The sequence below is a fragment of the Ochotona princeps genome, chromosome 17 (genome assembly GCF_030435755.1).
Source record: "Ochotona princeps isolate mOchPri1 chromosome 17, mOchPri1.hap1, whole genome shotgun sequence".
NCBI classification, from domain to species: Eukaryota; Metazoa; Chordata; class Mammalia; order Lagomorpha; family Ochotonidae; genus Ochotona; species Ochotona princeps.
In genome coordinates this window covers 520,245-547,449 of record NC_080848.1, presented here as the reverse complement: position 1 = coordinate 547,449, position 27,205 = coordinate 520,245, and the positions used below count along the sequence as shown (strand labels likewise).

The 27,205-nt window shown below is 62.3% G+C and overlaps 1 protein-coding gene across 3 annotated transcripts in view; it reads right to left on the bottom strand.

Annotated features, from left to right (window-relative positions):
- Positions 1-25,484, bottom strand: part of CCDC57 (coiled-coil domain containing 57) — a 61,277-nt gene extending 35,793 nt beyond the window's left edge. For all 3 annotated transcript variants that reach the window (XM_058675614.1, XM_058675616.1, XM_058675617.1), the window contains exons 1-8: positions 25,412-25,484; positions 15,096-15,501; positions 11,646-11,754; positions 9,539-9,640; positions 7,398-7,555; positions 7,241-7,315; positions 5,649-5,849; positions 2,091-2,249 (exon numbers count right to left, since the gene is read on the bottom strand). In XM_058675614.1, coding sequence (XP_058531597.1) covers positions 2,091-2,249; positions 5,649-5,849; positions 7,241-7,315; positions 7,398-7,555; positions 9,539-9,640; positions 11,646-11,754; positions 15,096-15,501; positions 25,412-25,457 — 1,256 coding nt within the window. In that variant the 5' untranslated portion in view covers positions 25,458-25,484. The remainder of the gene's footprint in view (positions 1-2,090; positions 2,250-5,648; positions 5,850-7,240; positions 7,316-7,397; positions 7,556-9,538; positions 9,641-11,645; positions 11,755-15,095; positions 15,502-25,411) is intronic.
- Between the last annotated feature and the right edge of the window lie 1,721 nt (positions 25,485-27,205).

Below are 27,205 nucleotides of genomic sequence, written 5' to 3'. Positions count from 1 at the left end.
TGGGGTGTGCCCTGGCTCTGTGGAGGGGAGCCTGGGGCAGCCCTTACACAACAGCCAGGCTACCCCCAAAAGCCAGGAAAAGGGCAGAGGGCCCTCTTGGGAGCCCATGGAGTTGGAAACAGAAATGACTGCAATCCAACGCAGCTCTTTGAAAAGACAAACAAGGCTGACCTCTGACTAGGCCGGTCAGCAGGAAAGTAGAAAACTAGGAGCTGCCGCGCCAAGAAGGCGAGACCGCCAGGCCCCGGTGGGTGAAGACCTGCGAAAGCCACATCCCACAGGGACACCTGCTCCTGTCCCGGCTGCTCCACCTCCTGTCCATCCCTGCCGATGAGCCTGGGAAGGCAGCAGAGGACAGTCCACGTGCTTGAGCCCCTGCCCCCAGCGGGAGACCCCGACAAGACCCTGGCCCAGCCCTGGCCGCTGAGGCCATTTGGGGCATAAAGAACAATCAGACAGAACCAATCTCTCCCTCCCTTCCTCCCTCCTCCCGTCCTCTCTCTCTCCCCTCCTCTCTCCCTCCTCTCTCCCCTCTCCCCTCCTCTCTCCCCTCCCCTCTCCCCCTCTCTCCCCTCCCCTCTCTCCCCCCTCTCCTCTCTCCCCTCCCCTCTCCCCTCCTCTCTCCCCTCCCCTCTCTCCCCCCTCTCCTCGACCCTTCTCCTCTCTCTTCCTTCCCTGTGGGGAGCCATGCAGTTGGGTCGGACAGCACGGGTGTGTGATGAGCACGGTTCCTCGGTTAGCAAAGCTACGAGGAGTTTCTGCTGCGTGGCAAGGCCCGGCAGAATGTCTCTGGTCACCTCACTGCTGCTTCACCGTACTGTATGGACACTCAGTCACCTCTCTGATGTTTCATAGAATTCTCCTGAGGGTGTTGTTGTTTTTCTGCTAATGTGAAGTGATTCCTGTAACTGGTATGACACCTCAAATTGATCAATCATGTTATGATAAAAACACAGCTAAAAGTATACAATAGTACAATTGAGCCCACAATCTTTCCAAATATCCTGTTATGTGCCCACTTTTGACCTGGAGTTTGCCCTAGTATAAGTAATGATTTCCTTAAGAAATGGCTTGATAATATCTTGGAACAGATGGCAATCATGCAGGTACAAACAGTTTGTTTACCATGCGCCTCGAACTGTTACAACACATGATGTGACACATTTTAGTTTCTCACCACAGAAAGCAAAAGTATATGTGGCATCTTCTAAAGGGAAACAAATGTGAACCCCCTCAAAATGGCTTAAATCTCTGTCTTACATTGGCACTTATGTTTAGGGAAAGAAAACAGTTTATAAGATAAAAGGAAGTTTCTTGTAAAGGCCCTCTGTAGATTGGCTGAGCTGCCTTGATCCCTTTCACTGCCCTTTAACAAAAGAACAAAAAACAATTGAATCAGCACCAGGTGAAGGTGACGGTAATTAATGCATGACTTGATTATAGGATTTGGCAAAGAATCCATGTTATATGCTTTTATAGATCCTTTCATGATCTTTTAATTCTGTACTCTTAATATTCTAAGCAATATTAGTTTGCTTGTGTTTAGTAAAAATTGATTTTAAGTATAAGTAAATCATTTGTCACTATGTAACCACATGCACTGCCATCTGTGGAGTTCCTGGCTTCGGCCAGGTGACTGCAGGTTTCAATGAGTAATGATTGTTGAAAATGTTTTCCTTAGGATTGTTTTTTGTATTCTCTTAACCATGATGTAAAAATGAAACAAGTGGACATTGTGCAAAAGCCTGTGATGATCTGTGTATAAATACAGAAGGCAGCTTTTCCGAGTTGTCCATTGTGAGCATCATGTCACAGTGGTCCGCGTCTCACCTCTTCTCATCGTCTGGCGTCCTCTGCCAGCTCTCAGTCAGCGCAGCTGGTCTCCGCACTCCCCTCGTTCCCTTCTCTCCTCCTAACCCCTCTCCCCCAACACCCCATGACTTTCACATGGAGACGCAGCACTTCCGCACCCTCACCCCGTAACCCAGTGCCCTGAGCCCAGCCTTCTGTCGCTCCCTTGCCCCCCCCTTCCCCACAAAGAACACGAGGCCAGGGTCCTGCTCTGCCCAGGTCGGCGTGGGGACAGTCACCTGTCAACATCCTGCTGGACTCGGGCTAGCTGTGCCTTGAGCTTCAGCTCGTCCTGCTGCAGTGCCTGGACCTGGAGATCCTTGGAGACCGCCTCCTGGGACAGCTGGGCCACCTGGGCATCCCAGGCGCTCCTGAGAGCTGCAGAGTCCTCACGGAGCCTGACAGGGAGGGAGGTGCTGTGAGCGTGGCCGTGGGTAGGGAGCTTGTCCAAAGGCCAGGGGCCATGAGAGGAAAGCGCCACGACCTCCACCTGATACCTCTCGTGGTGCTGGGCACAGGGCCCACATGTGTTAAGACACACCACTCGGGCCCGGCGGCATGGCCTAGCGGCTAAAGTCCTCACCTTGAAAGCCCCGGGATCCCATATGGGCGCCGGTTCTAGTCCCGGCAGCTCCACTTCCCATCCAGCTCCCTGCTTGTGGCCTGGGAGAGCAGTCGAGGACGGCCCAATGCATTGGGACCCTGCACCTGCGTGGGAGACCCGGAGGAGGTTCCAGGTTCCCGGCTTCGGATCGGCGCGCATTGGCCCGTTGCAGCTCACTTGGGGAGTGAATCATCGGACGGAAGATCTTCCTCTCTGTCTCTCCTCCTCTCTGTATATCTGGCTGTAATAAAATGAATAAATCTTTAAAAAAAAAAAAAAAGACACACCACTCAGCCCTGGCCTGGGAGCTGCAGCTTGCCCGGGGGAGGGGGTCTGCGGACATACTGGAGTGGGAGCGGCTGAGGGTATGTGTGACAGAGGAGGAATGACTCCTGCGGGATTCCAAGGACCGGGCTGCTGCACTTGCTGGTAGGCACGGGAGCTGACGTGGTTTAGAGGGGGGAACGGAGGGCATGTCCGGTCAGGCCAAGGTACCCACCATGTCAGAGACCAGTCTGGGCTAAGTAGCATCGCCCGCTGCCCACGGGTGCACCCAAAAAGCCGGGGGCCTGCCTGGCTGGGCTAGGCTACAGTACCTGCCCGCAAGTGCCGAGCAGGGGCTGGGCCACGGCAGGCTGAGCAGGACAGAATCGGATGTGTGGGCAGATTCTGGGGGCAACTGTGGGCTCACCTCAGAGGGACCGCAGTACCTGCTGGTCTATGCAGAGAGCTGGGGGTGCTGATAGACCAAGCCAGGCTGGACCACAGAACCCACCTGACACTTGCAGGGGCCAGGGCTGCGGAGAGGCTGGGAGGGGCCAGGGTGTAGCACCCACCAGTACATGCATGGGCCATAGGGGAACTGTGGAACCCCCCTACAAGTCCGTGGTTCCCTCTGGGGAGCACAGGGGCCAGGCAGGCCAGGCAGGGGTGCGGTACTTGTCAGCATTCATGTTGGCTTGGTCTGGGGCCAGGCCGGACTGGGTCAGGCCTTCACACGCAGGAGCGCCAACACAGGCTGCACCACCGTCCAGTGAAAGCCAAGCCCGCAGGAGGGCCAGGCCAGGCCAGAGCACCCATCTGTCTGCACAAGACCTGGGGCTGGGAGCTCTGAAGGCGTCCGCTGGTGAATGCAAGAGCCAGGACTGTGGGCAGGCCAGGCCTGGCAAGGCTGGAGCACCTGTAGCATGCATGTGGCCTGTGCCTGGGCTGGGTGCCTCACAGGGGAGCCGGGTCTGGGGGTGCCTCACAGGGGAGCCGGGTCTGGGGTGCCTCACAGGGGAGCCGGGTCTGGGGGTGCCTCACAGGGGAGCCGGGTCTGGGGGTGCCTCACAGGGGAGCCGGGTCTGGGGGTGCCTCACAGGGGAGCCGGGTCTGGGGGTGCCTCACAGGGGAGCCGGGTCTGGGGGTGCCTCACAGGGGAGCCGGGTCTGGGGGTGACCCTGGTAAGGGAACTCTGGGGACTGCTAGGCCCCTGTTTCCACTGGTGAGCGTGAGAGCTGGAACTCCACAGGCCAGTCTGGGGGCAGGCCAGCCAGGGGAGGCACCACTGCCAAGGGCCAGGACTAGCTGTAAGTCCTGTCAGGAGGGAGCACCCCCTGCAAGCCCCAGGTCCGGGGCTGGGAACATGCTGGGCTATACTTATAGCTGGTGAGCGAAAGAACCAGGGTTGGGTGCAGGCCAAGCTGGACAAGGTGATGGCACCTGTGAGGGACAATCTGGGGTGGAGGGCTGAGCTAAGCCACAGCACCCACAGGTGTGCCTGAGAGCCAGATGGGTGTGGGGCAAATCGGGCTAGGCCATAGCAGAGCCTAGGGATTCCTGGGGGTCACCCACCAGGCCAGACTGCAGCACCCGTCGGAGAGGGGGCTGGGGCGGAGCTGACCAGTCAGAACAAACTCGACCCTGCACCAGCTGGCACACAGGTCAAGTCTGAGGTCACCCCAGGTGACTCCCCAACTAGACCACTGGACCCAAACTCTGGCCACAGGACGTGTGGTCCGACCTAGAAGTGCCTGTGGCGGAACTGGGTCTCCTTGGTGGTGACGCCGTGCTGCGGACAGCAGGCCCAGGTTCACGAGGGACGTGGCGGGCAGCTCGGCTAAGCAGGCTGTGGACGTCATGCTTGTCACAGCAGAGGGTTACAGGCAGGACAAGTACCCTGCTTGCCTGAGCAGCAAGTTCCTGGGTACTGAACACCATCACACAGCACTCACCTGGGGACTGAGCACTCACACAGCACTCACCTGGGGACTGAGCACTCACACAGCACTCACCTGGGGACTGAGCATCGTCACACAGCACTCACCTGGGGACTGAGCACTCACACAGCACTCACCTGGGGACTGAGCATCGTCACACAGCACTCACCTGGGGACTGAGCACTCACACAGCACTCACCTGGGGACTGAGCACTCACACAGCACTCACCTGGGGACTGAGCACTCACACAGCACTCACCTGGGGACTGAGCATCATCACACAGCACTCACCTGGGGACTGAGCATCATCACACAGCACTCACCTGGGGACTGAGCACTCACACAGCACTCACCTGGGGACTGAGCATCATCACACAGCACTCACCTGGGGACTGAGCACTCACACAGCACTCACCTGGGGACTGAGCACTCACACAGCACTCACCTGGGGACTGAGCATCGTCACACAGCACTCACCTGGGGACTGAGCACTCACACAGCACTCACCTGGGGACTGAGCATCATCACACAGCACTCACCTGGGGACTGAGCACTCACACAGCACTCACCTGGGGACTGAGCATCGTCACACAGCACTCACCTGGGGACTGAGCACTCACACAGCACTCACCTGGGGACTGAGCACTCACACAGCACTCACCTGGGGACTGAGCATCATCACACAGCACTCACCTGGGGACTGAGCACTCACACAGCACTCACCTGGGGACTGAGCACTCACACAGCACTCACCTGGGGACTGAGCACTCACACAGCACTCACCTGGGGACTGAGCACTCACACAACACTCACTGAACATGACAGGGTACTGTGACCACGGAACAACTGAACACAGCATCGTTGCTCACAGCAGGCACCAGGTGGCAGCAGCTCTCTGGGCCCAGCGTCCTTCCTCACCCGTGTCTCCCTCTCGAGGCGTGGTCTCCACCTCTGACCGGGGTCAGCCTCTTCCCAGCCCGTTGCCCACTCACTTGTCAATGACAGCGTCCTTCTCACGGGCAGCGTCAGCCTGCGTCCACTCGGCCCTGCGCAGCTGCACCTCCAGGCTCTCGCAGTGGGCCTGCAGCTCCAGGATCCTGGTCTCCAGGGCACGCAGCTGCTCCCCATGGGCACCCTTCACCGTGGCCAGCACAGCGTCCCTCTCCCTGGCCAGCCTGTCCAGCTCCTCGTGCCTGACACAGAGCGCACTGTGAGCTGTGTGCCTGGGGTCCCAGCTTCCCCAGGGCAGCCTGGCCCAGGCCTGACACTGCTTCTCGTGGGGCACAGAGTGGTCCCTGGCACGTGGCACCCTTGCCCATGCTGACCCACCAACAAACAAGGCACGCAGAGCAGGGGGACACGGTCCAATCCACCACCGCCTCCCAGGCCCCTGACCAGCCCATGAAAGTCAGAAGATGGACACCATCTGCCCACTGTTGGGCCAACAGTGTCCCCAGCCAGACCCTGTCAGAGCACTCACCCTGGGACCACTGTCACCCCGTGACACTGCTAGGCCAGCCACCCCCACCCAGAGGAGACGGGCACTCTGTGAGGGGCAGCTCTGTGGGACGAGGGCTGCAGGGTGCCAGCTGCCCCACCCAGAGGAGACGGGCACTCTGCGAGGGGCAGCTCCGTGGGGAGCTCCTCACCCCGGCACTGGATGGCAGCATGCGCGCTGACAGTCATCCCATTCAGGCCATTTCGATTTAGTGTCTAAGGAAGTCCTCCCAGTGGGCATTCAAGCTTGCTGCCCGGGCCGCACAGCTCCGCCAAGCCAGCAGCCCTGGCCCCGCAGCTGTCCACTCAGGCTCCACCTCAGCCAGTGGGAGGTGGTCCACACAGACCCCTCCCCACTGGGGGGCAGGTGGAAGGCAGCCTTGAGCCTTGCCCCATGGTCAGGGGCCAGGCGCGACGGGCAACCCCAGGTCCCTCTGCTCTCAGGCCACAATGTCCTCACAGCGTCACACAGAGCTGCTGTCCCAGCCACAGTAACATCCCCCAAAACAGAAAGAGAAAACAGTTCCTGCACGGGGAGGGAAGGATGGGCGCAGGGGTGCAGCACTGACATCCGCGGCTCTGCTCTGGCCCCCGGGACCCCCACAGCCCCGCGGCTCTGCTCCCGGCCCCCGGGACCCCCACAGCCCCGCGGCTCTGCTCCCGGCCCCCGGGACCCCCACAGCCCTGCGGCTCTGCTCCCGGCCCCTGCACCCCCACAGCCCCGCAGCTCTGCTCTGGCCCCTGGGACCCCCACAGCCCCGCGGCTCTGCTCAGGCCCCCGGGACCCTCACAGCCCCGCGGCTCTGCTCCCGGCCCCTGCACCCCCACAGCCCCGCAGCTCTGCTCTGGCCCCTGGGACCCCCACAGCCCCGCGGCTCTGCTCAGGCCCCCGGGACCCCCACAGCCCCGCGGCTCTGCTCCCGGCCCCTGCACCCCCACAGCCCCACAGCTCTGCTCTGGCCCCTGGGACCCCCACAGCCCCGCGGCTCTGCTCCCGGCCCCTGCACCCCCACACCTGCACAGCTCTGCTCCCGGCCCCCCGGGACCCCCACAGCCCCGGGCCACAGAGGATGGCAGTGACACCCACTTCCTCTTGAACACGCCCTCCTCCTCCGTCCTACTCAGCTGCATGGAGCGCAGTCTGTCTTCCAGGTCCTTTATCCTAAAGGAGAGGCAGATGAGGGACCAGGCAGGGAGCCCTGGGTCGACGCGGGGAAGGCACGGCAGCATGCAGAGCCACGCACCGGGCATCCTTCACGGCCTCTAGGTCCCGCAGCTCCCAGGTGCGGGCCTGCAGCTGGCTCTCCAGGCTGGCGCTGGCGGCCTCGGCTCTCTGCAGACACTCTGAGGCCTTGGCCCCCGCCTCCGTCAGCGCCTCAAGCTCCCTGCTCAGTAGTTTGACCTTCCAGGGTTACAGAGGTAGAAATGGGGTTAATGAGATGCAATAAGGGTTCAAGGGCTGGCGTCATGAGCAGCGGCTTAAGCCTCTGCCTGCAACCCTATATGGGCTCTGGTTCAAGTCCCGGCTGCTCCATGACAGGCCCTGGCTTCAGCCCGTGCCAGGGTTGGCTGTCAAGGCAGCAAGCCAGTGGGGGAGGAAGCTCTCTCCTCCTCTCCTCCTCCTTCTCTTTCAAAAATCAATCAATCTTTAAGAACCTGGAGCTCCTGAGCAAGCAAAGATAACAGAGCTGGCAGCAGGAGTGCAGCCCCAGGCAGCCTGGCACGAGGCCCGACCCGCAACGAGGCCTGAGGGCAAACCTGCTTGCCCTGGGAAGATGCTGAGTTCTGAGGTGCCATGCACAGAGCAGAGAAAGGGCTGGGCTCACCGCCGAGCTGCCCTGAGCTGGGCTTAGGGTGCAGGAGGAGTGGGTGCCATGTGCCGGGATGAGGCCCAGCCAGGCAGGCCTGCAGGGTGGGAGCCAGGCTCACAGCAGCAGAGGGGACGGGGCAGGAGCCTAGGTTTGCCACAGGAGAAGGGGTTAGTGGGCAGGGGTCGCACTGCCTGCCGGGAACACTGGTGTTGCTTGTAAGAGACTGGGGAGCAACTGAACCGCTGGACTGAGGACCCCAACATGGAGAGAACTGCAGGTTCCATGGTCTGACGTGGAGTGTGTGTCAGGGCTCGGCTCCGCAGTGGCTCAGACGGAGCAGTGGACAGCACAGCCAGGTGCACGTGGGGGATGTGGCAGTCCCCTGGGGCCTGCACAGGACACCTGGTACCACAACAGAGGACGGAACAAATCAACTGCCCCCGCCATATGTTTCAGTGAAAAACTGGGCAAACGGGACTCAGGTGGACCATGTCAGCCGGTGCAATCTGGAGAGACTGGCAGCAACACAGAACTGCTGAACCATCGAAGCCACTCGAGCGGTGCCCTCGGAGCATGCCCACACTGGGCACCCAGGGATGGGTGGGAGGCTGGGTGGGGCTCCTCCTTTGTCTTTCCCCTCCGCCAGATGCAGTAATCAAAGAAGAGAATGTAAAATTGATGGTCTCACCTACTTTCCTCTAGCCCTTGACCCTTTGCACCCTGATCAAATATGTAAAAAGTTATCAAAGGGGCCCGAAGGCGTGGCCTTGCGGCTAAAGTCCTCGCCTTGAACACCCCGGGATCCCACATGGGCGCCGGTTCTAATCCCGGCAGCTCCACTTCCCATCCAGCTCCCTGCTTGTGGCCTGGGAAAGCAGTCAAGGACGGCCCAAAGCCTTGGGACCCTGCACCCGCATGGGAGACCTGGAAGAGGTTCCAGGTTCCCGGCTTCAGATCGGCGCACACCGGCCGTTGTGGCTCACTTGGGGAGTGAATCATCGGACGGAAGATCTTCCTCTCTGTCTCTCCTCTCTGTATATCTGACTTTGTAATAAAAATAAATCTTAAAAAAAATTATCAAAAACAAAATTAAAACTTCAAAACAAAAAGAGAGAGACTGGGGGGTTCCCTGGCCAGGAACCTAGCCACTCAGACCGGGTACCACTGCCCGCCGGCATTGTGAAGCCTCCCGCTGCGGGTCAGGAGGCCGTGGGCAGGGCCTGAGCCTGGGCCTGGGCAGCAGGGCCACACCAGCATGCAAATCCACTGTGCTCCCTCAGTGGCCCCAAAGGCTGGCATGGTGGGCAAGACTACAGGGCCAGCTCTGCCGCAGCTACCTGCTGTGGCCTGAGTGCCCGGAGCAGGACAGCAGCCCCCAGGCAGGCTCCTCGGGAGGACAGGGGCCTGCCACAGGCAGTGCCAGGCTGTGGGCTCACTTAGCCCTAGCCTGCACGGCCTGAGCTCAGTGACCACGGCCTCCACGGATGACTGTGCAAGCGGGGCTCCTGCCCCGTGGATGGAAGAGCCACGGCCGCCAGGTACCTGGAGCCCCGGGACGGGGTGGCCCCGGGTACCTTGAGCTCATGGGACAGGAGCACGCGGCCCATGTCCTCGGCCTGCTGCTGGAAGGCGCGCTCTCTCTTCTGCAGCTCAGATTCAAAGTCCAGCAGCAGCTCCTGGAGCAGAAAGGGCGGGCGGTGAGGAGGGCTGCCGGGCAAAGGCCCCTGCAGGCCGTGGGCAGGGGGCAGTGCCAGGCAAGGATGTGCCGTGCCCAGCTTCAGCCGCACGAGGGGGAGAAGCCGGACTGTGCAATGCGGGGCGACGCGGGCCTCGGGCTCTGCCGGCTCCACCACGGCTGTCTCCCTGTGCCACAGCACGAAGGGCCTTCAGGCCTTGCGACACACTCAGCCAAGGCTACCATTCTGAGGTGAAGCCACACCCATGGGTGCAAAGCAAGGGTGCACTCCAGTCCCGCCACAGCACAGAGGGTAGCAGGCCTCGGACTGTCCTACGGCCGCCCACCTCAGACGCCCATCTGTCCTGTGGCCACCTCAGACGCCGGCCTGTCCTGTGGCCACCTCAGACGCCCATCTGTCCTGTGGCCACCTCAGACGCCCATCTGTCCTGCGGCCACCTCAGACGCCCATCTGTCCTGTGGCCACCTCAGGCCCCGGCCTGTCCTGTGGCCACCTCAGACGCCGGCCTGTCCTGTGGCCACCTCAGACGCCGGCCTGTCCTGTGGCCACCTCAGACCCCGGCCTGTCCTGTGGCCACCTCAGACGCCGGCCTGTCCTGTGGCCACCTCAGACGCCGGCCTGTCCTGTGGCCACCTCAGACCCCGACCTGTCCTGTGGCCACCTCAGACGCTGGCCTGTCCAACGATTGCCCACCTTAGCCCGTGGCCTCCCCTGCACTATGTCCTTGCACTCCGTGGGCTCTGTGAGCAGCTGATCTCAGGCCTCAGGGAGCCTCCACCCCAGGCCTGACTCCCTGGTCCAACAGAAGCCCCAGAGAAACTGCAGGAGTACAGTGCAGTATACCCTTCACTTGTTGAGTATGTTGAGCAGAAAATAGAAAGCTGGAGGTCCCACAAGCACCCGGATGGACTCAGGATCGGAACACGGAGCCACTCCCAGCGCCTCACACATTCCATACTGTGCGGACCTGCCACGAGCGCGCTTCTGCAGGCGGCCGCTAGGGGCGGGAGACTCACACCAGGACAACCAAGTCCCAGCCCAGGAACGGACACTGGCCACGACTGCGCCAGCTGCCTGCCCAGTGCCCACCTCGCTGGCCTCCCAGGCCGACCTGCACCATCCCCCGGGGTCTGCACCCTCGGCCAGGCTCCTGGCTCAGCCCTCAGGCCAGGCCTGCTATCCCACTGCACGCCTCCTGAGACGCTCCTACAGCCTCCCTGCATCGCTTCGTCCCATCTCGTCCTGTACTTCCTCATTCCGGCTAAACCTCAGACTGCCACATCGTCATCCTTGACACCTGCCTCCAGGTCCTCACAGCGACATCCCAGCACCCAGCCTCCCCCTGTACCTGCTGCCTGGTGCTCACAGTGACACCCCAGCACCCACCTGTTGCCTGGTCCTCACAGCGGACACCCCAGCACCCAGCCTCCCCCAGCCCCATGTGGGGTAAACGCCACCCTGGCTTCTGGCCGCACAGCAACCTTAAGCATTGAGTGTTTTCTGCCCCAGACAAAACACCCATGCCTCCATGAAGACCCACAGTCTGGCAGGCAGCTGGTGGGCAAGTGCCTAGGCCCCCAAAGCCCGGGGCCCTCGTGGAGCCCCTGCAGGACATAGAGGAAGCTTTGTGACCCAGGTGGTCTTGGCGGGGGCCTTGGCGGGGGCCTTGGCTAGCCACCCCAGCCTGAGAGGGACCAGGCCCCTGATCCTGGGCTGTGCATCCGCAGGGCAATGCCAGGGACACTGCATCACAAGAGCAACTGCAGGACAACCACGTGAGTCCTGCTTCCTGCACCTCTCTGGAGCAAATCCCAGCGCAGGTCTCGGGCACCTGCCAACACGGGCCATGGAGGGAGCACGGCTGGGCAGGCTCCGAGATGTCAGCCTGGGAGCTGCTGGGGTCAGCCCTGAGGCCCGAGCGGCAAGGACAGCATGCAGCTCCCTGTGTATGCGGGCAGCCTGGCCCGGGCCCCCGGCACCGTACCTGCCTCTGCAGGGCCAGCTCCCCGTCGAGTTCTTCCAGTTTTTGCTCCAGTTTCCACTTGAGATGTTCATAGTGCTCCCGCTGACGCTCAATCTCCCCATTTTTATCACTACGGTGACAAACAGGGCATTAAGAAAAGCCACGGGCCCAGTGCCGTAGCCTAACGGCTAAAGTCCTCACCTTGAATGCATTGGGATCCCATAGGGGCGCTAGTTCTAATCCCGGCAGCCCGGCTTCCCATCCAGCTCCCTGCCTGTGGCCTGGGAAAACAGGAGAGGATGGCCCTGACCTTAGGACCCTGCACCCACAAGGAGACCCGGCTGCAGTCCTGTGTTCCTGGATTTGGCCAGGCCCAGTGCCATCTGGGAAGTGAACTGGCAGATGGAAGATCTCCCTCCCTCCATCTGCCTCTCTGACCCACGCGGAGATGGGTAAAGTGTCCCAGCAGACCGACAGCCGTTGGCAAGCCATCACCCAGTGCCGGTGGGCGCCCCAGTGCCTACGCCTCCGACCCAGTGTCTTGCTGCAGGCCACCCAGACAGGTAGCGCGCGACGGCTCAGGGGACCGGGCATCTGAGAGTGACGTGGCTAATGAGCAAGCTTGCTCTCTCCTTGTCTCTCTCTGTTTCCATTTCTTTGGTATTTCAAATGGAGAATAACAACAACAACAATATAAAACAAAACCTTTTAAAAATAAAAAGTCACTTTCCACACCAAGAGCCAGAATGTGCACTTACATGAGAAAGCACAAAAGGCTGAAGTGAGTTAGGGACAGGGCCATCCTCGTAATGTGTCCTAACCAAGTATTCGTTCCCACTTGACCGGCAGAGTGCGAGCGCACACGATCTGGTGGCGGCCGGTTTGCGCTGCACACAGCCACCCAGGCCAGCCAGGCCAGGAAGCAGCGACTCCGTCCGATCCCCACCACGGTGCCTGGGAGCTGCGGCAGCTGCAGCGCTGCCAGGCCAGGAAGCAGCACTGTGCTGCTGGCTGCAGGCGCTCCAAGGGCCAGCTCAGCCCCTGCTCCACACACCACCCCCAACAATTCTTCCACCGAGCAACTCAACACAACTCGGGGAAAACAGGAAACCTCAGTCAAAAACAGGTGCCCTAAAAACAAAACAAACAAGTGCCCTGAGGGCCAGCCATCCTCTGCAAACAGGAGAAAGCCAACGGCAGCGGCCAGGCCGAAGACAGAACAGATGCTGCACACAGAAAGGCATGGGCAGAGCATCGGCTCAATGGCACCTAGTCTGTCAGACCCAAAGCCAAGAGAGAAGCGGAGCTACGACATAGCTGCATTACCAAATGCTGACCGGGAGGCGCCTGCGCCGTGAACGCGCCTGCGCCGTGAACACTCCTGAACCGTGAACGGGCCTGCACCGTGAACACTCCTGCACCGTGAACGCGCCTGCGCCGTGAACACTCCTGAACCGTGAACACTCCTGCGCCGTGAACACTCCTGAACCGTGAACGGGCCTGCGCCGTGAACACTCCTGCACCGTGAATGGGCCTGCACCATGAACACACTTGTACCGTGAACACCCCTGCGCCGTGAACACTCCTGCACTGAGAACAGGCCTGCACGTGAACACCCCTGCACCGTGAACAGGCCTGCACCGTGAACACCCCTGCACCATGAACACTCCTGCGCCGTGAACGCGCCTGCACCGTGAACACCCCTGCGCCGTGAACGCGCCTGCACCGTGAACACCCCTGCGCCGTGAACACTCCTGCGCCGTGAACACTCCTGCACCGTGAACACTCCTGCACCGTGAACGTGCCTGCACCGTGAACACTCCTGCGCCGTGAACGCGCCTGCACCGTGAACGCCCCTGCGCCGTGAACGCTCCTGCGCCGTGAACACACTTGCACCGTGAACACTCCTGCACCGTGAACACGCTCCTGCGCCGTGAACACCCCTGCGCCGTGAACACTCCTGCACCGTGAACACTCCTGCACCGTGAACGGGCCTGCAAAGTGAATGCTCCTGCGCCGTGAACGCTGCTGCACCAAGAATGTTTGTGGGACCAGGCAGACACTGAGCCCTCCTCTGTTTCTGTATTTGAATTTATTGCATTTGGGCCGGCGTTGTAGTGTAGCCAGGACGCCATCTTCTGCTGCCTTTTCAACAGGATCGGACCGGAGTTCTGCCATGGGATGCTGGCACCGACCATAGCAGTGCGAGCCACGGCCCCACAGCGCTGGCCTGCGGAACTGGTTACCGGGGCCGCACTGGCTGGGTCTGGCATGGCAGTCCTCACATGCCTGGCACCTGATGTCAGACTAACGGGGCCACCTGCTCTTTAGCTGTGTAGCTCCAAACTGAGCGCTCAGACACCCCCATCAGGCAGCTTTAGTTAACACCAACACAGCTGAAAGCACCCTGAACCTGAGGAAAAAAAGGCAAAAGACTTGAGAAGACACTAAGGAAAAAACCTTACTTTTCTTTGGAAGCCAGAGAACCTTTCACATGTAGCTCACTCCCCAGAACGAGGCTGGTCCAAAGCCAGGAGCGGGGAGCTTCCTCCAGGGCACCCACAGAGGCACAGGGGCCAAAGAACTTGGACCGTTCCCACTATTCTCCCAGGTCATAAGAGGGAGCTGAGTGAGAAGTGGAGCAGCCAGGACATGAACTGGCGTGCTCAGGGGATGCTGGCGCCACAGACGGAGGCTTAGCCTGCAGTGCATAGCGCCAGCCGCATGAACATTTTAAAAAGCTGCTCTAAGTGCTCTCAAGGAAGAATGGCACATGTACAGGGGGATACTCCGGCCTCTGCTGTGTCGGCCGGGGCGGTGGGGACCTTCCTGAGGGTCGGCGAGCACCCGGGGCAGTCAGCATGGATGCAGACCTCCAGCTACAGCGTCCCCAGCCCTGGTGTGAACTGTGACACCACGCAGCACCACTGGCCGGCCCACTTCAAGCAGCCCCCTTGTGCGGTCGGACCCAGGAGTTGGGGCCGGCCCTGTGGGTCAGTCAGAGCAGCCACGGGTCCAAGGACACAGCCTTCCCCTGCACGTGACCTGCTTCACAAAGCCTCTGCCGGCTGGACATGTCACACTGCTCTGTGGACAGGGCATCCTGGGCCCTGGGGAACAGAGCACAGGCAGCCCTTCCAAGGTGTGCTGCGCCGAGGCCCCGGCGTTGGGAGGCAGGCTGCAGGCCCAGGTGGGACTTGGCAGTGGTGGGCCCCTCAGACCCTTCACCTGACTGGCTTATCGGAGACAGACTCTCATCAGAGCGTGCAACCCTCACAGGGCTCCACAGCACGGACTCCATGCCACGACCACCCAACCGCCCAGCCCATCGTGGGCTCCATGGCCACCCGGCCTGTCACGGGCTCCACACCATGGCTGTCTGGCTCGGCCTGGGCTCCGTGCCACGACCACCCAGTTGCCCGTCCCATCCTGGGCTGCACACTGTGCCGCCTGCCTGGCCCGCAGCCTCACCTGTACGCACGCTCCAGCTCAAGGCGGTGCTCCTGCTGCAGCAGCTGCTGCCGCCGCTGCAGCTCCTCCCTCTGCCGGGCCTCCGCGGCCAGCGCCTGCCTCAGCTTGGCCACCTCTACCCTGAGCTCGCTCGCCTCTGCCTGCCTGGCCTCCTCCCGGCCTCTGGCCTCGGCGAAGGCTGCGTCGTAGTGCTCCAGCTCGCTGTCCCGCTCCGCCAGCACCTGCAGGTTGTAGAGGAAGTCCTCCTGCAGGTGCTGGAGCTGGTCCTGTGCTTCCTGCAGCCGGCCCTGGGCCTCCCGCACGGCTGCCTCCTGCAGCAGCGAGTGCTGGGCCCGCCACTCCTCCTCCTTGGAGGAGAGTAGCTCGTTCAGGGCTGACTCCGAGCTCAGCTGCACCATCGTGGGAGCTGTGGATGAGAGAAGGTAGCACGGGAGTGAGTCAGGGATCCAGGAACTGGGGAGAGCCAGAGCCCCGAGGCAGCTGGGGTGGGCCCCAGGGCTCTGCGTCCCTCCGCCCACGCCCTCACACACACAGGGGAAGAGGGGTGGTGCCACGCAATGCAGTGCACGGCCTGGGCCGGGGCAGCTGCAGGCTGAGCAGGGCCCCTCCCAGGGCAGGGCAGGCCCCTGGGAGGCTCTCCACCCAGGAAGGGTTTCCTGAGTTTTACTTGAATCACTGATAAACTGTTAGGAAAATGAAATGAACAGCCATCCCAGAGTCCACGAGTCCAGTATTCTCATCACTGGAGCTGACAGCACCAACGACTGTCCAGCAAGTACCCAGACGCCTTTGGCCTGGTCTCTACCTGCCAAAGAGGCCACTAGACCTGAGACCCTGGGGCTGGGAACCGTCCAGCCAGGGACTGCGCAGGCAGGCCCCCAGAGCCGCCCCCGTGGCCAGGGGCTGCGCAGGCAGGCCCCCCTAGAATCACTACTGCGACCAGGGGCTGTGCAGGCAGGCCCCCAGAGCCACCACTGTGGCCAGGGGCTGCGCAGGCAGGCCCCCAGAGCCACCTCCGTGGCCAGGGACTGCACAGGCAGGCCCCCAGAGCCGCCGCAGCCCCTACAAAGGTACTGAGGAGTGAATGGAGACTGGGTGCTGATGGTTTTTATTTCCATGAGAGGCAGAGACAGGACAGAGAGCCCACTGATGCTCTGGACCAGGTCGGGGCCAGGAGCTCCATCTGGGTCTCCCTTGGACGGGTGCAAAGCCACCTCAGCGGCCTCCCAGCTGTTCCGGCAGGAAGTGGGGCAGCCGGACTGCACACGGGATGCCAACCTGCCCAAGATGACAGCTCCAGGCCTGCGGGGCCTCGGTTGCAATGTGTGTGCTGCTGCCAAGTGGGTCTTATCTCTGAAGGCTTCTTTCTGGGAGACACAGTGGCACAGTGGGCAAAGCCACCACTTACAGCACCAGCATCCCATACGGCGCCACTTATTGTCCCCACTGCCCCACTTCTGACCCAGCCTCCTGCTCGCAGACTGGTAAAGCAGGGAGCAGATAGCAAGCGCTTGGGCCGTGAAGCCCTGTGGGAAACCTGGAGGAAGCTCCTGGCTCCTGGCTCTGGGGCAGCCCAGCTCCGGCTGTTGACGTTATTTGGTGAGTAAACCAGTGGACGGAAGATCTAAAAAGTGACAAGAGACAGATCTTCCATCACTGGTCACTCCCCAGCTGAGTGAAGCGGCCAGCGCCGTGCCAGGCCAAAGCCAGGGCCAGGAACTCCAGACAGCCCACGTGGGCACTGGGGCCATCCGCCAGTGCTTCCCTATTACGTCAGCAAGGAGCTAGACTAGTAGCAGAACGGCGGGGTGTGACACAACAGCCTGGTGACTAAATCCTCACCTTGTATCCACCAAGATCCCACATGGGCGCCAGTTCATGTCCAGCGGCCCCACTTCCCATCCAGCTCCCTGCCTGTGGCCTGGGAAAGCAGCTGAGGATGGCCCGGAGCCCTGGGACCCTGCACCCGCGTGGGAGACTGGAAGAGGCCCAGAGCCTTGGGACCTGCACCCGCGTGGGAGACCAGAAGAGGCCCGGGGCCTTGGGACCTGCACCCGCGTGGGAGACCAGAAGAGGCCCAGAGCCTTGGGACCTGCACCCGCGTGGGAGACCAGAAGAGGCCCGGGGCCTTGGGACCTGCACCCGCGTCGGAGACCGGAACAGGCCCAGAGCCTTGGGACACTGCACCCGCGTGGGAGACTGGAAGACGCCCGGGGCCTTGAGACCTACACCCACGTGGGAGACCAGAAGAGGCCCGGAGCTTTGGGACCTGCACCCGTGTGGGAGACTGGAAGAGGCCCAGGGCCTTGGGACCCTGCACCCACGTGGGAGACCAGAAGAGACCCGGGGCCTTGGGACCTGCACCCGCGTGGGAGACCAGAAGAGGCCCGGAGCTTTGGGACCTGCACCCGCGTGGGAGACTGGAAGAGGCCCGGGGCCTTGAGACCTGCACCCGCGTGGGAGACTGGAAGAGGCCCAGGGCCTTGGGACCCTGCACCTGCATGGGAGACCGGAAGAGGCCCAGAGCCTCGGGACACTGCACCCGCGTGGGAGGCTGGAAGAGGCCAGGGGCCTTGGGACCCTGCACCCACGTGGGAGACCAGAAGAGGCCCAGGGCCTTGGGACCTGCACCCGCGTGGCTTGCCATGCCGCATGCCGTCCTGTGCCAGCCCCATGATGCCGCTCTGCCCCCAGCCCTCTCAACCCCCTGCCCAGCCCTGCTACCCCTTGCAGCCTGCCCTGCCCTGTCCCATGCCCTTTCCCGGGTGTGTCTTTTGTGCCAGGTGACACCCTGGAAGCCAGTGGGTAGCCAGGCCAGGCGAGCGGTGCCCATGGCTTCTCCCTCCGGTTCCATGCTCTCTAACAGGGCAGCTCTGTAAATGGACAAACGGCCCAGCCAGAGCCCATGGCCCAGGACCGGCCCCTCTCCACCCCGTGGCTGTGCCTGCCTAGTTCAGGTGCTTGGCCAGCACAGGCCCCACGTGAGAGCCAGCCTCCACAGAGGGCAGGGAACATGGGCATCAGGGCAGAGCCCTACCCAGGCTCTAGGGCAGGTCCAGCGGCTAAGCCGCCCTCACCTGGCCCCAGGGCACCTGGGCCGGGCACTGCTGGGCACCATGTGGCATAGGCTGAGTTGTGGCTCCCAGCTTCTACCAACCCAGCCCTGGCTGATGCAGGCATGCGGGGCTAACTCGCAGGTGGGCATTCCCTACCTCTCACCTAGATCTGTTAATACATGTGTAAATGAGCTTCCTTGTTTTCAGAGAGGTGCCACACACACTTGGCGCTCTGGGCACAGGCCAGCCCCACAGCCCCCGACGGGATAGGCCGCAGGCTTCCTGCCGCCACCCCAGTCCCCTCAGAGGCCCAGAGCCAGGCATTTCCAGCCAGGAGAAGGCTTGAGACATCTCTGCCTAGATGGTCACGGGACCAAAAACCTCTCGCAGCTCACACCATGCTTAGCGAAAGGTGAGCCGCTGCCCAGTGACTGGCAGCACCCGGGGCAGATGGGCCAGACCTGTGGCAGGGGCACCGTGCTGGGACGGGCACCCAGGGCTAGCAGGCACTGTGCTGGGGTGCCCCCAGAGGCACCCGGGGCAGATGGACCAGGCCTGCAGCAGGGGCACCGTGCTGGGACGGGCACCCAGAGGCACCCAGGGCTAGCATGCACCATGCTGGGACGGGCACCCAGAGGCACCCAGGACTAGCAGGCACCGTGCTAGGACGGGCACCCAGAGGCACCCAGGGCTAGCAGGCACCATGCTGGGACAGACACTCAAAGGCACCCAGAGGCACCAGGACTAGCAGGCACCGTGCTGGGACGGGCACCCAGAGGCACCCAGAGGCACCAGGACTAGCAGGCACCGTGCTGGGACGGGCACCCAGAGGCACCAGGACTAGCTGGCCCTCAGCAGCAGCAGGAAATTGATCCCATTACATTCAGCGCACCAATAAAGAAGCAACATGTTCAGAATAAAGACTCGATTAGTGCTTAATGGTGGAAATACACAAAGCCTCGAGAAAAGCAGTTGCAGATTTTCAAAATTCTGACAAAAGATGAACTATGGGTCCAGTGTGGAAGCTCAACAGGCTAATCCTCCGCCCCCAAGCGCCGGGATCCCACATAGGCACCAGTTCGTGCCCCAGCAGCCCCGCTTTCCATCCAGCTCCCTGCCTGTGGTCTGGGAAAGCAGTGGAGGACGCCCAGAGCCTTGGGACCCTGCACCAGCGTGGGAGACCTGGAAGAGCTCCTGGCTCCTGGATTCGGGTTGGCTCAGCTCTGGCCGTTGTGGTCAACTTCACGAGTGAAGCAGCTGACAGATCTTCCTGTCTCTCCTCCTCTCTGTAAATCTGACTTCCTGATCAAAGTAAATAAATGTTTTTAAAACTCCAATGTATAAAGGTGCCAGCCAGGGCATAGGCACTTAGGAACACGTTATCTGGGCGCAACAACTGACACCAGAATCAAGCCTTTCTCTTTCATTTAAAAACTTACTTTTACTTACTGGAAAGGCACAGTGACAGAGAGAAAAAGAGGGAGATCTGTCCACAGCGTCACTCCCCAGATGGCTGCACCAGCCACGCCTGGACCAGGCAGACGCAGGAGCCTGCTCCAGGCTTCCACAGGCAGGCTCGGTCCATGGCACACACACTGGCACAAGTGAGCCAGGTCGGTGAGCAGGCCAGACCGGGCTAGACCACAACACCCAGTTCATGAGACCCTGACAGAGCCGAGACTGGATGGGGGTCAGGCTGAGTCGGGCTGTAGCACCTGCTTGCGAATGCTGACACGGGGCTACAGCCAACACCCACGGCTGCGGCGAGCTCTGGGGATTCGCTTGCTGAGCCACGACTTCCAGTGACGAGCGTGAGTGTTGAACTGAGGGTGGGCCAGCCCAAGCAGGGCTTCAGCGCCCACCAGCCAGCATTTGGGCTACATCTGTGGGCGCAGGCTAGGCTGATCTAGGCTGCCACACCAGCTGGCACATGCAAGAGCCAGCATGGGTGTAGGGAAGCTAGGCTGAGCCACACCACCCGCTGCCAAGGGCCAGGACTGGGTATATACCACGTCAGGCTGGGCCACGGTACCCCCTGATGAGCACAGGCTCCGGGGCCGGAAACAAGCCTAGCAGGAAAACTGCTGGCTACAGTTCCCACTGGTGAGCACACGAGCCAGGGCTGAGGGTGGGCCAGGCTGGACAAGGCGGTGGCACCGGTCAGCAATGTGTGGACCGGATCTGGGAGCAAGGCAGAATGAGCTAAGCTGCAGCACCCACAGGTGAGTACAAGAGCTGTGCGAAAGTGAAACAGGATGGGCCAGGCTGCAGCACAGGCTGGGGTGGGCCTGGCGGGGTCCCCGGTGATGGCCGTGACTAGGCCCCAGCACACAGCCATGCATGAGGACCAATGAGGACCAGCTCTGCGGCAGGCTAGTCTACAGCACCCACCGGTGCATCCGCCAATGTGTCGCTGATTGAGCCTGACCTGCATAGCGGCACGAGTCAAGTCTGGGGTCACCCCTGGAGAGGTTCCTTGGGGGATTCCCCGGCTAGACAATGAGGCCGTGTGCAGGCAGGTGTCATAAACGAAGGGCGGGGCAGGACGCGCGGTCACTAAGGAACAGTGCCCGGGGACTGCAGAAGGCTTTCGCTCCTGGTCAGGGTGCGTTGCCTGTCCCTTGGTGGTTTGACTTACTAGGTCCCCAAAGCCCGAACACCGCCAAATGACGAGCCTATGGCTCTTCTTTGCCTGGCAACTGATACGGTTGCCACTGCAGGCAACCCCTGAGGAGTGGGCCCAGGGCTTGGTCCAGCTGACCCCTGAGTCCTGGTCTTCCCACTCCCATGATGCCCCACACGAGCCGTCCAGTGCGCTCACACCAACAGACCCCGGCGGCGTGGACGACCTGGGCTCCTCTGCTCCCTGGCAGGTGTTGGCCCCTGCCCGAGCGTGTGCGGTGAGACTGGGCGATCCTGCTCCCGAGTGCCCCCCAGAGCCGCACGAGCTGCACGGGGATGAGAAGTTCGCCCGAGGCCCGACTCGGTGGGAAAGTGAGCATCACCAGCCATTTCCAGGACTTGCGCCAGCCCTCGGGAGTCCGAGTTCAAGGTCAGCCAAACTTGTTTCACCTCCCAACCCAGAGCAGGATCTTGCCCAACATGGAACACTTGCCCAGCTGGCCGTGGGACCCCAGAACAAGGCACACGTTTTCTGAGAGAGAACATCTATCCAGACAGCTTACCTCGGGGATTCAAGGAGCACCCAGGGGAGCTCCTGGGACCCTTGGGGGTAGCACAACGATCTGAACTGCAGCCAGAGGCCCCAGCTCAGCCTCTCAGAGGCTCTTGAGGAGGGCCAGCCCTCGTTACTCCAGAAAGAAGGCCTGGCCCAGGCTCCACGGCCCCTCAAGGAGTTTCCAGCTTCTCCAGTGCTGCCGGGGGCTCGGGTTCAGCTCTCCGCTGCCGCAGAGGCTGGCCGTCAGCTACAGCAGGATGAGATCAGCGCCCCACGTCCTCTGCTGCCTTCAGCCTCGTTCAGCATCGCCAGGAGCCCTACGGCTGTGCCGCCTGCGGCCCCGCTGGAGCCGACTCTGGGCCAGCTGCAGCTCAGCCTCCGGGGTTCCTGGAGGGGGCACCTCCTCCCTCAATCCCACAAGAGGCTCCAGCTCAGAGTCCAGGCCCTTCTGTGGGTGCAGAGCCTTCTGCCAGAGGCCAGCAGGTGGCCCCAACTCACAGTCCAGGCCCTTCTGTGGGTGCAGAGCCTTGCCACAGGGCAGCAGGTGGCCCCAGCTCACAGTCCAGGCCCTTCTGTGGGTGCAGAGCCTTCTGCCAGAGGGCAGCAGCAGTTAGCTCAGCCAGCTGAGGCCTTTGACTCCCGGAATCTTCTGCCAGCCCGCCGGAAGCCCCAGCTCAGCCTCCAGGGCAACAGGAGGAACACCTTTCCCTTCAGCTTCCCACAATGCTCAACAGCATTTGCTCAACACGACTCCTAAGGCTGCTGCTGTGCAGCTGGCTGTGACAGAGCACACAAACACACGAGAGGGCTTGCCCGTCAAGCACGAGGCCAGAGCCCAGCCTGAAGGCCCAGAGGATGGCCAGGCTTCCCAAGCGCAGCCCGAGGCCCCAGCTCCACCTCCCACAGCTCTCGGAGAGGCTGTGTCCGTGCATTCTCCAAGTACCTCAGGAGGAGGAAGCCTCGTGTGAGGAGCCCCGACCATCTCCAGGCCAGCAGGAAGCCCCCGCACCGGAGACCCCTGACCAGAAGCCCCCACCACCGGGGTACCATGAGGCGACAGCTCCTCACAGAGGTGCTCACGAAGCTCAGCCTCCAACACTGTCCAGTGGATCCATTAAAACAGAAGAGGACATGACTGAGGGTGTAACTTCACCCCAACAGGCCTCCAGGGACCCCGAGCTGCGGGAGCTCCCGGAGGACTATGGGACAGTCACAGCTCAGCCACCAGCTCAGGCCTCCGGGACCCCGAGCTGCGGGAGCCCCCGGAGGATCACGGGACAGTCACAGCTCAGCCACCAGCTCAGGCCTCTGGGAACCCCAAGTTGCGGGAGCCCCCGGAGGACCACAGGACAGTCACAGCTCAGCCACCAGCTCAGGCCTCTGGGGACCCCCCAGAGGACCACGGGACAGTCACAGCTCAGCCACCAGCTCAGCTCTCTGGGAACCCCGAGCTGCAGGAGCCCCTGGAGGACCACGGGACAGTCACGGCTCAGCCACCAGCCACCTCTACAAAGGATGATTCTCCTGCAGTTGATCAGGTTTGGTTTGAAGAAATTGGAGAAAAGTCAGCTTTCCTTCCCAAACCCACTGTGGGTGCTCCGGCACAAGGCGCTCCCGAGCCCCCGCCAGAGACGGCGACGGCCCTCTCAGCGCTCGGCCTGGCCATACTCTCCAGAGGTCACCATGTAACAGTGCCCACGACCACAGAGGAGCCGGGGGTCTGGCGGCCTCCTTAGCTTCACCTCCAGCGGCTGAGCCTTACCCAGACAGGCCGAAGGACCCTGCTCAGCCATCGAGCTTTTTTCCAATGCGACTCGGTCCTCCTCTCCAGATGCGCCAGAGGCCGGGGATGAGAGCCCGGCTTCCGCCAAGGAGACAGAGCCTACTGCAACAGGACAGGAATCCCCAGCTGAAGCCCTGGAGACCCCTCACGTCACGCGTCCATCTCCACCCTGGAGACCCCTCACGTCACGCGTCCATCTCCACCCTGGAGACCCCTCACGTCACGCGTCCATCTCCACCCTGGAGACCCCTCACGTCACGCGTCCATGTCCACCCTGGAGACCCCTCACGTCACGCGTCCATCTCCACCCTGGAGACCCCTCACGTCACGCGTCCATCTCCACCCTGGAGACCCCTCACGTCACGCGTCCATCTCCACCACGGCCAGCTTCCCCCAAGGAGAGAGAGCCTACTGCAACAGGACAGCAATCCCCAGCTGAACCCCTGGAGACCCCTCACGTCATGCGTCCATCTCCACCCCGGAGACCCCTCATGTCACGTGTCCATCTCCACCAAGGCTGGCAAAACCACAGGCTGTGTGGTCCGACCTCGGAGCACATGTGTCAGGACTGGGCCTCCTCGGTTGCTGATGCCTGTGCAGTGGACAGCAAGTCCAGATGCACACGGGGGACATGGCGGCCAGCTCCTCTGGGCCAGCAGGGCACGGCTGCTGCCTCGTCAAGGGTGGAGAGTTGGACAGGTTGGACTACTCTCCTGGCCAGCTCTGCAGCACGTTCCTGGGCCTGTGACCACACTCAGGTGGACTGGGACCTTGCAAACATTCCCGGAGCAACAACGTCTCAGAACCCTCAAAACCACTCAGGTGGCACCCTAGAACTCCCCACATCGGCTCTCCAAGCATCATCACACGACGTCCCCCACCCCCCAAACCACTCAGGTGGCACCCTGGAACTCCCCACATCGGCTCTCCAAGCATCATCACAGGACGTCCCCCACTCCCTGGTGCTGAGGTGGTCTGACAGCAAGGAGTGGCCCCCTCCTCTCCCCTCCCAGCAGACACGGGAGGGAAAAAGAAAAGCCCCTGAAGCGTGTCCCACCACCTTCCTCCATTCCTGGACCCCCCCAACCGGAGCCCCACACGGGCGTCCATCCCTCTCAGTTATATAAATAATATTGAAAAGAAAATTAAAAACCAAAACAGCACCTGCGCTAACAGCACAGGACAAACGGAGCTGTGACACGGGCAGCTACTTTTCCTTAGAGCCTTCATCCATTTGAAACGCAACAAAGAACACCTTCCACCCAAACGCCACCAGGAGCCCAGAGCTCCACCTGGGGCTCCCAGGTCGGGGCAGGGCCCAGCGCCCAACAGGGAAGGGCTCTGGCAGGGCCGTGGCACACAGGCTAAGTCTGCCCTATGGCACTGGTATCCCACATGGGCGCAGGTTCAAGTCCCGGCTGCCCCACTTCCCATCCAGCTCCCTGCCTGTGGCCTGGGAAAGTAGAGAAGGACCGCCCAAGGCCTGGGGACCCTGCACCCACAGGAGTGACCCGGAAGAGCTTTAAGGTTTGTTGTGGCCTTTTAGGAAGCGAACCATCAAATACAAGATCTCTCTGTATATTGTTTCTCTCTGTAAATCTGATCTGCCTTTCCAAAAAATAAATCTTTAAAAGAAAAAAAAATCAGAAACAAAGTACTCAGCCTACAGGCACCTGCCGACAAGGTACCATTGATGATGGTTACCACACGGCCAGGTGAGGGCCACTGGGCTGGGGTACCCCAGTTCCCCACTGGGGAGGACGGGGCCACCGGACTGGAGCAGCCCAGCCCAGCCGGGGGGGATGGGCCACCGGACTGGGGTACCCCAGTCCCCCACTGGGGAGGACGGGGCCACCGGACTGGAGCAGCCCAGCCCAGCCGGGGAGGACGGGCCACCCAGGTGGAGCTCATGGCTCCCACACAGGTGTGGCTGCTATGGCCATGTGGGCAGTGAACCAATGGACAGAAGGTATCCTTCAAATAACTAAGCCAGGTCAGACAAAAAATAAAGGCATGAGTTCCCCCTCACAGTCCGACAAAAACACCCAACTTGAACTGGACCCTGCGGCAACTTCAGACACATGCAGACTGGACTCCCGGGCTCCACGAGCCACGAGTGCAGGAGCCCAAACCCAGACCCCAGAGGGGGACCCCCACCCGAGGGGTCCAGGCCTGCCGGGGACCCCAGCCCCAGGGGCCCAGTGGGAGACCAGAGTCCCAGGGGTCCAGGCCCCGGAGGTCCAGCGGGGACCCTCCTGCCTAAGGCCCGCGCCCCCCACACCAGCCGCCCGCGTCTCACCGGGAACTCCGGCCCCGGGCCACGGCCAGTCCCGCCGCGTTGCCATAGCGACCCGAGTCCGTCTGCCGCGGTCCGGGCGCGCTCGGTGCGTCTCTCGGCTCCTGCCGGCCGGAAACCAGAGCCCGGACGCTAAGTTCCAGCCTCTTCCCCCCTCCGCCCGTGCGCAGGCGCCCAGGGCGGTCGGGGAGGGGGTCCCGGGCGGGGTGGAGTGGGGGTCCCGGGGCTCAGTCAGGGTGGGGGTCCCGGATGGCCTGGGCGGGGTGGGGGATCTCCGGGGCTCGGGCGGGGTGGAGGTCCCGGAGGCTCGGTCAGGGTGGGGGGCTCGGGGGCTCGGGCAGAATAGGCCCCGGGTGGCCTGGGCAGGGTGGGGGTCCCAGGTGGCCTGGGCGGGGTGAGGGTCCCTGGGCTCCAGCGCACCCCAGTCCTCCAGGCCTGCTCACACCCCAGAGTGGCAGCCTCAGGACAGCGCTCCCTGAGCCGACCATCTGGGTGGGCACCCGCCCTGGCGCTGGGCACTGTCGGCCACACCTGCAGTGGGTGTTGCACAGAGCTGGGTCCATGGGCAGGGCTGGCACCCAGGCCCAGAGTTGGCTGAGGCCAGAGTGGGGCCTCCAGGACCAGCACTGCTCCCTAGCCCGTGCTGTTGGGGCTGGGCCCGGAGGGATGCTGCGATGTGGGGAGGTGGAGGGGTTGTGTTGGTCCCCCCCCGCCCCCGTGAACAATCCTGTGGTCAGCCCTGGACACAACCACAAGGGGTCACACCCCACTACCCTGCTTGTCCACCCAGCCTGGCTGTGCTGAGCAGCCACCATGGGGCTGACTGCCCAAAGCAGAGCTGCAGAGGGGGGCTGCTGGGCTTCCCAGAGACCCCACATCGGGGCTGACCCGATGTAATCACTGGCGAAGACCAGGTCCAGCCAGGTCTGTGAGGAGGGGGGGGTGCCAGAGCACACACAGGGCAAGGCCCACAAGGAGGCAGCGCGCTGCCCTCAGGCTGGAAGGGGGCAGGCCTGGCCCTCGGATGCCCCTGAAAGAGCCTCTGGCCATGGTGGCCCTGGGGCAGCGGGCCCTTCGTCATACCAGGAACCCGTGACTGCCCCAGGCCTGGCAAGCCTGGTCATCGCCACCATGGTCCTTGTGGCAGCCCAGAGCCAGGGTGGGGGGACCCTGTGTGCTGACTGCTGAGCCCAGGGCACCCCAGCACCCCTAGCCCAGGCACCTGTACCCCAATGTCCTGTGCTGCCCAGCCGGACTCCAACTGGCTGTACCTCAGCAGCACTGCCTGGAAGTAGACCCTCCAGGGACACGTAGGATACCGGGAAGTGGAGAGCCACTGCCCCCTCCCTCCTGCTCTGGGCCCACCCCACCCTGACCCATGTCCAGTGAGATCCAGATATCAGGACTTGACCCTGCTCCTGGGGACCACCGTCCACCCCGCTCTTGGTGCAACCCTGGACGGACTCACTGCACAGCCAGGCCACAGCAGGGGCCTCTGGCCCCAGGCCCCAGGTCAGAGGACACCTCAGGCTGGCATCTCAGGACGCAGGCTGACCTGGTGACGCTGACCCGCCTCGGATGGCGAGGGAGGTCAGCTGTCAGCGCCGTGTCTGCAGGAGCGCCAGGGGCTGCCAAGGAGGCCTGGGCCTGGCAGGGCGTTGTTTCACCTGAGGCTCCAAAGGGGTCTGGCACGGAGAAGGCCCCACCCTGGGCATGCCAAGTCACTTCCTGTTGGAGTCTGAGCCGCCCAGGTCAGGCCCACCAAGCCACTTCCCCATCTGCCTAGGAAGTCCACGG